We start from the raw sequence: 13,309 nt of genomic DNA, 5'->3' as shown, positions 1-13,309 counted from the left end.
GTCAGACTCTGGAGTAAATAGGCTGGAGCTGAGGAAGCAGCAGCATGTGGGGACTAGACAGGTAGGATTTCCAGGATTTCAGCCTGCGCCAGGTCAGATCCAGTCCCAGGAAGGCGTATTGCCACAGCCGACTACAGCTTACTAGTGGCTTTGCCAAGCCTCAAGGCATGACTCCTGTGGTTTGATGCGAGTTCTGTAGTCAGTGCCCTGGCTCTCTAGCTTGGCAAGAGCATGCCATCAGGAGTCTGCAATTCAAACCTAAACTTTGCTCTCAGATCGGCCTGATGTTAGGACAGCGTCATGGTTTTCACCTGCTCGGAGTTCCTAGTATTGCTGCTATGAGGAGCTGAGGGAAGAGAGTGTTTAACAGATCTGGACCTTCAGCTTGGGTCTGCTGGCCTGCCCAAAGTCCTAGCCTGCCCCAGCGACATCCACTCTTCTCAGGAAGAGGAACGTGGGGGTTGGGAGGAGGGAAGAGAAGCTGGAACCTTTTCAGCATTCTGGGAAAAGACGTTTAGGTGGAAAAAAGATTATATTTACAGGTACTGGCTTATTGAAGGCTTTGGATTTCTTGGAGGTCTTTTTTTTTTTTTTTTTTTTTTTTTGGGTTTTCAAGACAGGGTTTCTCTGTGTAGCCTTGGCTGTCCTGGACTCACTTTGTAGACCAGGCTGGCCTCGAACTCACAGTGATCCGCCTGCCTCTGCCTCCCGAGTGCTGGGATTAAAGGCGTGCGCCACCACGCCCGGTGGAGGTCTTTTTTTTTTAAATCTTTGCTGCTTAGTTAGTTCTGAGGTAACAGGTAGCTCCATGAAGGATGTGAGTAGAGTCATTTGAGTAAGCTCCTTTTCTTTCTATTTCTCTAGCTTAAGGAGGGTTCTTTGTGCTCTGCTAAGCATGCTCACTTGAAACCTAAAGTCACCATTAAAAAAATCTCATTCGGATTGAGGCTGTAGTGGGGTTGGCACTGTTCGCCTAGCATGCATGAAGTCCTAGGTTTCTCATCAGCTCTGCTTAAACCTGGTGTGGTGGCTCACATCCTTAATCCCTACACTTGGGGGGTGGAGGCAAGAGAATGAGAAGTTCAGAATCATTCTCAGCTACATAGCAAGTTTGACGCCAGCTTGAATTCATGAGACTATGTCTTTTTTGAGCGTGCCTCTGACTCTTGAGTGCTGGGATTAAAGACATGCGCCACCACCGCCCAGGGAGACCCTGTCCTAAAAATAAGTAAATAACAGATACAATAGCTTGTTTACCTTTAAAATAAATTTCACTTCTCACTATGTCTGGTCCTCTCACTTTTGTTACTGCTGAGGCTATGTGGTGGTCATCCGTGGTCACTCTGCTTGCTCCTTCTTCCCATTCCCTCCTGCTCTCTTGGGTTTCCCACCCCACACCTGTCTCCTGCCACCTTCGCCCCCAAGCGGCCCCTAAACTCCATTTTAGGGAATGCAGTTTAGCAGCAACAAACCAAAAACAAACAATGAAGGCGCCCCAGGGGGAATCACCTGAGGGCTGCTCTGCCTCTTTCAACCACCTGATAGCCTTGGGGGCTAAGCAGTCGGGGTAACAGCTCTGCCTGTGCTTTCTTGGCCAGTATACTATCCCTCTGGGGATCACAGCCTTGAGGACAAGGACTGTGCACTTTCCACTCATTGCTCAGTGCAGGAATTCCTTGTTTGTAACATGAACAAATGGCTCCCAGAGCATTTTATGCAGCTCCCGTGTTTTAGCAGCTAGGAAATGTCCAGAAGTTAAACTTGCCAATATGTGCTTTTATTTTGGTGGTAGAAGAGAGCACTTCATCCACTTAGTTTTACATCAAATTTTTGTTGTTGTTGTTTGTTTTCTTTTCCATTTTGGTGCTGGGGATAGAAAGTTCTAGCTAAATAAGCACTCTTCCACTGAGCTGAACTCTGCCCCACTCCTTGCTCTGTTTTTTGAGGAAGAGACTTCCCCATTGCTAAAGAGAATGGGGCAGAGTGGGCAGGAAAGGGAGCACTATTTAGTATCCTGTGGGCAGGAAAGGGAGCACTATTTAGTATCCTGTGGGCTTCCTGGCCGCTTGGGGGCCCAGTGGGTGCTTCACACAGAGTGCTGCCCAGCTTAGCAACATCTGATGCTGAGGGGCTGGAAGAGGGCTGGAGGCTTGGCCACGGCGGTCAGAAGTGCTAGGCCTCTCCTGCGAGCCACCTTGGAGGCTTCTGCTGGGGCAGTGTGGGAAGCAGCTCAGGTAAACCTCCCAAGTTAGGAAGGGGACTCAGAGGATGGGTAGAAAGGAGGACATTGCTGATCCAGAGGGTGGCAAAAAGGGCATGAGGAGGCATGGTTTACACTGGGGCAGTTAGAGGCAGGCCAGCTTAGATTAGAGTGCGGGAGATGGGGAGATAAGAAACATCGTAAAGCTGGGCGCCTTTAATCCCAGCACTCGGGAGAGGCAGGCGCTCTGAGTTTGAGGCCAGCCTCGTCTACAAAGCAAGTCCAGGACAGGCAAGTCTAACACGGAGAGACCCTGTCTTGAAAAACCAAAAAGAAAGAAAGACAGACAGACAGACAGACAGACAGACAGACAGACAGACAGACAGAGACATTGTAAAATTTGCAAAGCCAGGAAAGGGGGCTTTGGACTGTGTTTCAAGGCAGATGTGAGCCATGGAGTCTCTGAATAGAGCTAAGCTGGGGGAGTTGTAGTTGCCATGTGCACAGGGCGGGGGGGGGGGGTCTAGGGAGAGGAGGAGTGCGGGAGGGGCTGGTGGCTTTGAGAAGCTATACTAAGGTCCCTTTGAGATTAGGAAAGGAATTCATTCTGGCCTTGTTTGGTATCTTATACTTTCTACTTCCAGAGAAGAGTTATCTAGGCTAACTGGGTGGAGGTGGGGCACGGAGCATGCTCTGGCTGATGCGCTGGCAGCAGACTGCAGTGTGCTAGGTCTCCTGGTCCACGGTGGCCTTCATGCAGGGTACCTGGTCCACGACCTGAAGGGTTGGAGCCGGGTAAAGGCTCTCATTCTCTCCAGCCCCAGTGATCTCTGCAGCCTGGGGTGGCTCTAGGAGGCGGAAACTGGAGCTCAGAACCACAGAAGGGAGAGCAAGGTTATGTAAGTTGGAATGCAGAGGCCTCCTTGCCATGTGAGATGCAGACAGCTAGAGGCAGCTCAGCCTCAGAGTGCAGCAGCTGCAGCCTAGAGGGAGAAAAAAAGCAGCAGTACCCACAAATGCAGCCGCCCAGGAGGGGAATGGGCTGAGGAGGTCAAGGCAGCTACCTCTGGGCATTGTGTGTGTGTAGCATACATGCGGATTAGAGCTGCACTAATGTGAGCCACCTGAGGTAAGGCAGGGCCAGCTAATGACTCCATGCAGGGTGGGTGGCAGAGCCGGAGTCAGGGCTCCTCTTGCTTCAGGTCGTAGCAGAAAGTATCTGGGGTAGTGAGGCTCATGTTAGAGGGCCTCGCCTCCCATGTGCTGCCCCCACCAGCCCTACAAGCACATCACACCCTTGGCTCTTTCTAGGTTGGTCCTATATCCTGAACACGTGGCCTCTGAGGTCTGTCTGAAAGGGGCAATATAGGGCAAGGACAAGAGCCTCTTCTTCTAAGCTACTCTTGGAGAAGGGACAGCTGGCTTCTTGACACCTAACTGGTGTTAAAGTAGTTCTCTAATGGAGGTCCTTGCAGGTGTGCCCTCACCTGGCTTTTCACTCTGCTCTCACCTGGCTGTGTACCAAATACTGCCTGGCATTGTGCACTCATTGGTTGATTTGTCTCCTCACACCAATAGCATGTGCACTGGATGGTACTGGGACCTTGACTGTGTATCCCTGTTCCTTCCCTAGTACTGCAGGGTACCTGTTTAAGGTAGGTGAGAGACTGCTGAGGAATGAGGTGGTCGGATGCTAGACAGAGGGCACTTTTTCCCTCTGTGACCTTAAAGAGGCCCTGGGCTCTTAGATCTGCATTGGGGGAGGGACCGGAAGCATTTAAGATTTCTCCTGGTGCCTGGACGCAGGGTCTCTGGGAGGTGGAGTTACAGAGGTTTCTGGCTCCAACTCCAATGCTTAGGGGTGATAGTGAGGGCTGGGTCTTGAAAAAAATCACACTATGGTGCTCTTTGTGTATGATATGTCTGTACACAGTTGCTGTACCCAGATTGCGAGACCCCCAAAAAACCACCAGGACTTGATACTGATGCAATATACATGCAGACCTTTAATCAACTCAGCCGGGTTCTGACCGGACACCAACACAGTGATATCCAGAAAGAGCCCCGATCTCTGGGCTGAGGGTACATTTATAGGTTCCTATCCCTCACAGTGCCCCAAAGCAGGGGAGTTCCAACCTGACAAGCATCTATTGGTTGAGTAAATAAAGAGGTCTAATGTCTAAAGGTGACAGGCTACAGAAAAAGGCACCAAGACCACCCATGGCTTAGCGTTCTTTGTTCTCTTTGTCCACTGCCTTGTCCAGGAAGTGTCTGGTTTCTTATTAACCCTATCTCTGGTGGGCAGGAAGGAATGTGGCCGTAAGACTGGGTTTCTTATCAACTCTATCTCTGGTGGGACCCTTCAGGTCAGTCACTAGGCAACACTATCTCTAGTGGGGCTGCTCTTTGCAGCTGGCCAGATTATCTCCTGTAGGCCTATTTCTTAACCTTTGCCCCAGTTACTCTGAAATCCAATTTTAGTTCTTCTGGTATGTCACAGTGAGTGCAGATATGCTCATTCAGTGGGGGTTTGTGTCAGCTTGGGGCTTACTAAGGTGAGGCAGACTCGGAGAGCCTTCCTACCTTGCTGGAACTGGTGTGAATTGAGGCTGAAGATGATATTGGCTAAATGGAATATTATAGGGCAGTCTCCCCTCCACCCCCAATTTACTCTAGGGAAGATTTTTAGAATCTGCTCAAGAATAAAAAAGTGAGCCAGGTAGTGATAACACACACCCTTAATCCTAGCTCTCTGGAGGCAAAGACAGATGGATATGAGTTCAAGGACAGCCAGGACTAAACAGAATAGTCTGTCTCAAAAAACTTTAAAAAAAAAAAAAGTTAGCTGGGTTTGGTGGCACACACCTGTCCTGGAAACTGAGGAAGCAGGCTCTTTCTTTCTTTCTTTTTTTTTTTTTTGGTAAAGGATTTATTTATTTATTATATATGGTGTTTTGCCGGCATGTATGCCTGCATACCAGAAGAGAATACCAGATATTATAGATGGTTGTGAGCTACAGGACCTTTTGGAAGAGCAGCCAGTGCCCTTAACCTCTGAGCCATCTCTCCAGCCCCAGGAAGTAGGATCTTACAGCCATTTCTTTTTAGTCTTTTCTGGTTTTTTGAGGCAAGGTTTCTCTGTGTAGTCCTGGGTGTTCTAGACTTGCTTTGTAGACCAGGCTGGCCTCGAACTCACAGCGATCTGCCTGCCTCTGCCTCCCGAGTGCTGGGATTAAAGGTGTGCACCACCATGTCCGGCTTTCTTTTTAGTCTTAACAGTAGTCAAACTGTATCTTGCTAGTAGAGGTACCCGAAATAACGGACTTTGAAATCTTTTCTTTTTCCTTTTGGTCTGTAGAGTCAGGGTTTCTCTGTGCAGTTCTGGCTGTCCTGGAATTGGCTATGTAGGCTAGGCTAGCTTCGAACTCAAAGGTCTGCTCGCCTCTGCCTCCCAGAAGCTGGTGTGTCTTGCTCCAGATTTTGAAGTTTTGACAGTTGGTGAGTCATGTGGCCAAGTCTGAATCCTGCAAGAGTAGGCATCTACTATCTACTGCCTTTGCCGTTTGCAAGCCAGGGACTGCCTGTGAGGGGGCATGCGGTGTAATCGACAGAGCACTGACCTTCCCTTCCCCAAACCTCCCCGTGTTAATTCTCTCATTTCCTGTTTTTTCTTCTTCACAGATGTCAAGCCTTCCAACATTCTAGTGAACTCACGTGGGGAGATCAAACTCTGTGATTTTGGGGTCAGCGGACAGCTAATTGACTCCATGGCCAACTCCTTCGTGGGCACGAGGTCCTACATGTCGGTATGAACTGACGTGCCCTTTCTCCGTTGTCTCTGCAGGCTTTACTCTTAGCATCAGCAGGACATTTTATAGACCATGGAGCCACAGGCTTGTGCTGCATGATGATGGATGGGGTTGAGAAGTGAGGGAGAAGGCACCAGGGGGCTTCTGGGAGAGCAAGTGTGCTCCTTTCACAAACGTTCATATGTAACTGGGGTCTCAGGCACTAGAAGAGGTTGTGCTGTCCTAGTTCCAGAGTCTGGCTTTATTTGGAAGAGACTGAAAGTCTACCAGACATCTTGTCTGATCCTCAAACCCTCAAACCCAAGAGACTCAGGCGTGGCCACACCCCTCCCGGCCTGCTGCTGGTTCCCAGCTGCTCATCCTGAGTGGCCCTGTTTGGGAGGTCTGGACTGTTCCCTCCATTCTTCTCCCTTCCTCCCTGTCACTGCATGGCTCTGGATCATTTACCTGCCTTCCGTCCAGCCTTTGCTTAGAGTCTGCACTAGTGCAGCCAATACCCTCTTGACAGTCAGTCTTCCCTCTTGAGCCCAAGTTTGTTGGCTCCCACTGTTACCTGAGTGCTATATAAAGCTGTCCCCATGCCCATTGTCGCATCTTCATGGAGTCTTTCCCCTTCCTGTACCATAAAGCTTCAGCCCAGGTGTCTTTACTAAGGCCTGGCGGGGGTCTGGCACATTGAGGATGTTAGGAATGGCTGGTGAGTGGGTGATGTGGGTTTGACTGAATGAAAGGGTCTTTGGATAGCTAATTTCTAAGTCTAGCAGGGAAAGTCTGTGGGGAGTGTTTCTGAGGCAGTGCACAAGAGGATGAGAGTAAGGGTAGCAAGGGAGAAGTGCAGGTCCAAATAGTAAGGAGAGGCCTGAGGCCCAGTGTGTTTCACGCATAGCCAAAGAGCTGTCACATCCTTGAGTGTCAGTCCATGCCTGCAGTTGTACTATCATAGAGATGAGGGCTCCTATGTAGGAGGTGAGAACAGCTAGCGCGAGGGAGCCAGCACCTTCCTTACTCCTTATGTAGACGTGATGTCCATCTCCCCATTGCGCCCTGCTGGTCCCCACCCCCACTGTGGCACTAGCTACCGTCAGTAGCACAATATGCTTACCCCACAGCTACAGGGAAGTTCTGCTCTTTGCATTCTGACTGCTTCTTCTCCAGATGAGGAAGCAAGCTGAACAGCTTGCACCTTGGGCCACTCAGTTGCTCTCAAGTTCTGACTCAATTAGGCCTTGGGACTTAGTGATCCACGGCTTAGTGGTTGGGTTTTTGTGGTTATATGGTCAGTTTCAAAGTAGTCCAGTGTTAGAGTTGGTGGAAAATCCCATGGAAGAAGCTAGTTGGGTATCTAAATAAATGCACTATGATCAGAGTGAAGTTTTTGTTGTTGTTTTGTGTGTGTGTGTGTGTGTGTGTGTGTGTGTGTGTGTGTGTGTGTGTGTTCCTTGACATACATGTCTGCTTGACCTGGAGCTCAGTGTGGAGACAGACTCTATGCTGCTTCTTCCCCGGTGCCCCCACCATGGTCAGCACATGCTTGTGTAGTGCTCGCCACATCGAAAGGTTTTCATTTCATATGGTTCCTGCTGTGACACTAGTACAATGGGCACGGTGTTGTCATCACTGTTACCAGTTAGCAGCAGGGTTTTTGGGTATAAACATTCCCATTTTATATAGAGAGAACCTGGAGTTCAGCCTCCCATAGTGTATAGTCTCCTCTTAAGCCCCTCATGTGGGGTTGAGACAGGGTGCCAGACTAGACAAAGCAGGAACCACAAGCAGTGAGGACCTGACTCTGCGGATGCTGCCAGCTGAGGCAGAGTCCAGGGAAAATGGAGCAGTAAGGAGAGGTCAGAGGTAGAGGCAACATCCAAGAAGCTAGAGGAGCTCTTAGCTGTGACATGTGTCAAGGTACGGGGTGCTGGAAGGTAAAAGCCCCAGAGCAGTCCTGGGGGCCTGGCTAGAGCGAGCGGCATGACCATCTGTCTCCCCCATAGCCCGAGAGACTCCAGGGGACTCACTACTCCGTGCAGTCAGACATCTGGAGCATGGGGCTCTCTCTGGTGGAGATGGCAGTTGGGAGATACCCTATCCCTCCTCCTGATGCCAAGGAGCTGGAGCTGCTGTTTGGATGCCACGTGGAGGGAGACGCAGCTGAAACACCACCCAGGCCAAGGACTCCTGGGAGGCCCCTCAGCTGTGAGTGGCTTGCTGTCGCCAGTGAGGACTGTGGGGATCCCTTACTGTTGCAGTTTTCTGGGTGTCAGGCTGGGTCTTGGAGTAATAGCAAGGGTCCTTGGGTAGGTGTAGAAAACTATTGTTCTTGCTAAAGATGCCCACTGTTTGTTGAATAATTACTGTGATCTAGGTGCTGTGCTTAGTACTTACCAATATTAGTTTTCTTTTTAATAATGTGGATTTCTTTTTTAAATTATAAGGTTCACATACCATAAAATCTGTATGCTTAGATATACATATAGTTAAGTGGTTTGTAGTTCTTTATTGTACAGCGCCGCCACCACCTCTTTCTAGAACATTTTCATACCCCCAGATCATCTTTCCCATCACCACTTACTCCCACTTTCCCCCTAGCCCATCCCTTGGCAACCACTGTTCTACTTACTTCCTGACTCCATGGTTCTGCCTAATATGTTCTAATTTTGAAAGCAGTCTGCTCGTGAGCACTGCTATAATTGCCACTTTAGAGACGAAGAAACTGAGGCACAGAGCACTTTTCCTTGCCAAGGCCTCATAGACTCCTAAGTGGCTGGTCTGACTGCTAAGCATCAGTTTTGCAGCATACGTGCTTCTGAGTGGTATACACTGAGATACTTGGCTCTAGGGGAGTGCTCGCATACAACCTTTTCAGTTTTGTTTATTTTGGGGGAATTGTTTTGTTTTTTTTTTTTGAAAATTTTTTGAGGCACCATGTAACTTAAAAAAAATTTTTTGTATGGCATCATGTTTACTCTGAGTGACTGAAACTTGCTCAACTCCCAGAAATCACCCTCTGTCTTTGCCTCATGAGTGCTGGAATTAAATACTTGTGCTACCACATCTGGCCAGCTTTTCATTTTTATGTAACTTCCTACCTGGCCAGGAGATTAGGTCTTTATCCTGATGACACCATGTGGCTAATGTGTGCAGGAAGGGAGAAGCACCAGTGGTGATAACCACCTACTGGAGGGGTTGGCTTGTGATCTTGGGATTGGAAAGGAAAAAATTCCATGCTCAGAAGGAATTAAAACAAGTTCTGGGCCTGAGAGTGTGGCTTGGTGGCAGAATTGACTAGCACTTTGGAGGCTTTGGGCTCTGCTTATACGGTGCATACAAGCCAAGCTGAAATACATAGCTCTGTGCTTATTTAGTTATGTCACTGGCTGCTCTGTAAATGAAGGATGGGAAGATTCCCTTGTCACTTGATTCCCTTTCCAAAGCTCTATACTTTGACTCAGTGGTCAACCAATTTGCTGAGGTCACACATGTAGGATGTTACTGAGCCCAGACTCAGAGCCATGCCTTCTGGATCCCTCCATGTTTAGGCCTTGTCCAAAGTAGCGTTTTATGGTCCATGACCCATGCTTAACCCTTTGACTCATACTGACAAGTAGCCTTTTGTCTTACCTCAAATGTTTTCTCTTCTTTATTAATTGGCAGCATATGGAATGGACAGCCGACCTCCTATGGCAATTTTTGAGTTGTTGGATTACATAGTCAATGAGGTAAGTGCTGCCAGGTTTCCTTGACCTTGGGTGTTTTACTCAAGAAAGTAAGTAGTTATGGGTGTCAAGATGGCTTAGTGGTTAAGCACAGTAGCTAGAAGCTGTTCTTGCAGAGAAACTGGGTTCAGTTCCCAGAACCCACATGACAGCTCACACCCATCTGTAACTCTAGGTCCAAGGGGTCTGATACCCTCCTCTGTGGGCACTGCACTCATGCGTGTTGTGCACAGACACACATTCAGACGAAACAAACAAACAAACAAACAAAAACACAAAATAAAATAGGGGCAAAACTGAGGAAAAACAACAACAAAAAATAGTTGTGAGTGTTGGTGCAGACCTGTGATGCCAATACTCAGATTGAGACAGGCGAGTCCAAGGCAGGCCTTGGCCTGTAAGATCCCTGTCTCAGAAGGGGAGGTGGGAGGGAAAGCCATGGCTCATCTGAGTTACTCACATGGTGTGGGTGCCCAGGGGGCCTGTGCTTTGCTCTTGGAATTGTTGGCTCAGAGTCCCTTCTTCTTTCCCAACATCAGGAGCCTCCCATTCACCCAATGTTTACCTGTCTTCATTATTAGGCTGCCCAGTGCATTTACAAAGTTCTGAGCACAGGAAGTGTGAGAAGTGGGATGGACTAAAGATGATGGTTAGCTGGGGTGGAGGGAGGTGGGCTAGTGGCTGCAGAACTGCAACATGATAGCTTTGGGTTCTTATTTTAACTGCCTTTTAAAAGCTGTGACTATAGAAAGAGATGTGAAATATCCATTATCAGTTCTGTGAAAGAAGGACATTACTTCTGGGGGAGTGGTTCAAGCCTGTAATCTGAGCACCTGGGTGGCCAAGGGAGGATGTCACGAGTTTTAGGCTTGCCTGAATTATGGAATGAGACATTGTCTCAAAGCAAAGTGGGGGGAGGGTGAGAAAAATATTTTATATATATATGCCTGTATAGGTGATTAAGTTTTTAAAAATCTTGTTACTCTTTGCTGACTTTAACATAAAAAGCCATACCACTTGTGAAACCTATTTATAAGTAAGTGCACATTAAGAAAACAGGTAACTTGCTCCAAAGGTTTGCTTAGGAGTAGGCTGGGGCAGCACATGCGTGCGATAGGAGCCAGGGGCCAGCACTCTGGCCTGCAGCAGGAGCAGCCTTGGCAGTTGATGAGAAGGGATGAGCGCTGCATGTTTCAGAGGCAGCCCCCAGCTCAGATATCTTTGACTTCTAGAACTCATAGGATGTCTTCTTGTTTCCTTCTCTGAAAACAGATCCTTACAGGCACAAACAGTCCCATTTTCTGTTACAAATGTGTTTGCTTCTCTACCATGTGCAGAGCAGGACATTGGCAGCAAGGAGCAAGGCATCCGTGCAGGCTTGAGGGGTTCTTCAGTGCAGGCTGGGCCATCCTCCTCTGCCTTTGGAGCCCAAGTGCCTCTGGGCCTGTTGGGGGGGGGGGGTGGTGCCTGGACACCTGTGTAGCTCTGCACATTGCTTTCCCCACTAGTGCTCACATTCTGCTCTCACTGTTCAAGCCAGCTGAGGTGGGCCAAACCACCTTCTCCTCCTCACTTTAGGTAAGGAAACTGAGGCTCTAGGCTGGGCAATAACTCACATCTTTCCCCAGCCCAAGAGCCTTTGCGAGCATCCAGTCCTTTCTTGCCTTGCCCCCTCAGCAAATATTGGCCTTTTCTTCTTCTTCTTCTTCTTCTTCTTCTTCTTCTTCTTCTTCTTCTTCTTCTTCTTCTTCTTCTTCTTCTTCTTTCTTCTTCTTCTTCTTCTTCTTTTTTTTTTTTTTTTTTTTTTTGAGTCAGGGTTCCTCTGTGTAGCCTTGGCTGTCCTGGACTCACTTTGTAGACCAGGCCTGCCTCTGCCTCCCGAATGCTGGGATTAAAGGTGTGCACCACCACCATGCTCGGCTACATTGGCCTCTTGAATATTCCACACAATTGTCTCTACAGTTAGATCAGTTTACAGGATGGGGCTTGTCTTGGCCACTGTTCTACAATCTGGTTGTAGCTGACCTTAAATTGACAAGTCAATTCAGGATTGAGAGGGCTTGCTGGGATTTTTAATAAGGGGCTTATATTTTGTTGTTCCTGCAGTGCTGGGGGAGAAGGGGGTCAAACCCATGCCTCATGCATGCTATACAAGCTCTCTACTACTGAACTGAGCCACTGTGCAGAACCAGTGTTTGTTTTTTAGAAGGGTCTCATGTAGCCTGGACTAGTCTCAAATGCATCAGCACCCCCAAGTGGTGGGACTGCAAGCAGGCACCACCCAGCTTTTTTTGTTTGGTTTTGTCTGAGGCCTGACTGGAACTCACTATGTAGACCAGGCTGGCCTAAAACTCAAGAGATCCACCTGCCTCTGCCTCTGGAATGCTTGCTGGTATTTAATTACAGCGACATCTTACGTATATCTCAAGTACTGCTCCTCCCAAGAAAGCTGCACATAGCTACTGGCAGGGGTCACGAGAACTGACAGATACCCTAGAGCTGCCAGTTATTGTTTATTAGCCTTTGTAAGGGCTCAGAAAGGGGTTTTGTTTTGTGGCTTCTGGGGGTACTGTCTGGTCTGAGTGGTGCCTCCGAGTTTGTGTATCCCTGGAGCTCCTGCTGTTAGTAACTGCTGGTGGCACTTCCGGGCCTGTCACCACTCATATACTCTACTATTCTGGATTCTACATTTGAGTGTCTAAACCGAGAGGGTACTAGAGCTAATAGCCCAACCTTATTCCATAGGAGAGTGAGCAGGCTGAGGAGAACAGGATTTGTTCCGTCACCAGAGTGGTAGAATACTCAAAGTGGTCCCAACAAAGTGAGCCAGGAGGAGCTGGACTTCCTAAGGCCACTTTCCTGGAACTGAAGGGGGCAGCAGTGGTCGTAGGCATGGGTGTGATGGGGAGGTGACTGGAGCAGAGGTCGAGTGTCTCATGTGCTGCTGTGTTTACAGCCTCCTCCAAAACTGCCCAGTGGAGTATTCAGTCTGGAATTTCAGGATTTTGTGAATAAATGGTAAGTTTGTTTCTGAGAAGACCCCCTCCACCACACACACACCTTACCCCTTTCCTGTTTTGATTAACCCTGGCTCTTGCCATGCTACTTGGAGTGCTGGGACTCAGGACTGTCTGATCCTGGGTGGTGCTCTCACTTGAACTGCAGGGATCATCCTGTTAGTTTCTGGCCTTGGTTTAATTGAGCAAGACTCTTATATGCTTGGGGATGAGCAAGGCTCAGCCTCAGTGTCAGGGGCAGGCATGCAAACAGGAGCAGTGTGGCTGAGAACCAGCACTCTCACTTTATTCATCTTCTTTTCAGCTTAATAAAGAACCCTGCAGAGAGAGCAGATCTGAAGCAGCTCATGGTGAGTCTCACAGAGCCAGTTTATTTATCTGACTGAGCCATTGTTCTGCCCTGCCCCAGTCCTCTCACCCGAGTCAGGGTTGGGGCTGCACAAAGCCAGACATCAATCTCCTCTGTCCTGTGACTTACAGGGGACCTGGGATGGGGGAGGGGCGGCGCTGCCCACAGCCTTAAGGACAGCCCCTATCCCCAGTTCTGACTTGTTCGTCTCACATTTCCAG

General features: G+C 48.8%; 1 protein-coding gene across 1 annotated transcript in view; it reads left to right on the top strand.

Annotated features, from left to right (window-relative positions):
* Nucleotides 1-13,309, top strand: part of MAP2K1 (mitogen-activated protein kinase kinase 1) — a 77,253-nt gene that overhangs the window by 62,618 nt on the left and 1,326 nt on the right. The window contains exons 6-10 of the mRNA XM_084783900.1: nt 5,882-6,006; nt 8,001-8,202; nt 9,661-9,725; nt 12,679-12,740; nt 13,044-13,089. Coding sequence (XP_084640026.1) covers nt 5,882-6,006; nt 8,001-8,202; nt 9,661-9,725; nt 12,679-12,740; nt 13,044-13,089 — 500 coding nt within the window. The remainder of the gene's footprint in view (nt 1-5,881; nt 6,007-8,000; nt 8,203-9,660; nt 9,726-12,678; nt 12,741-13,043; nt 13,090-13,309) is intronic.

The sequence above is a fragment of the Acomys minous genome (genome assembly GCF_964271855.1).
Source record: "Acomys minous genome assembly, chromosome: 5".
NCBI lineage: Eukaryota > Metazoa > Chordata > Mammalia > Rodentia > Muridae > Acomys > Acomys minous.
Note: the sequence above shows the minus strand (reverse complement) of the source record. Positions and strands in the feature narration are given on the sequence as shown.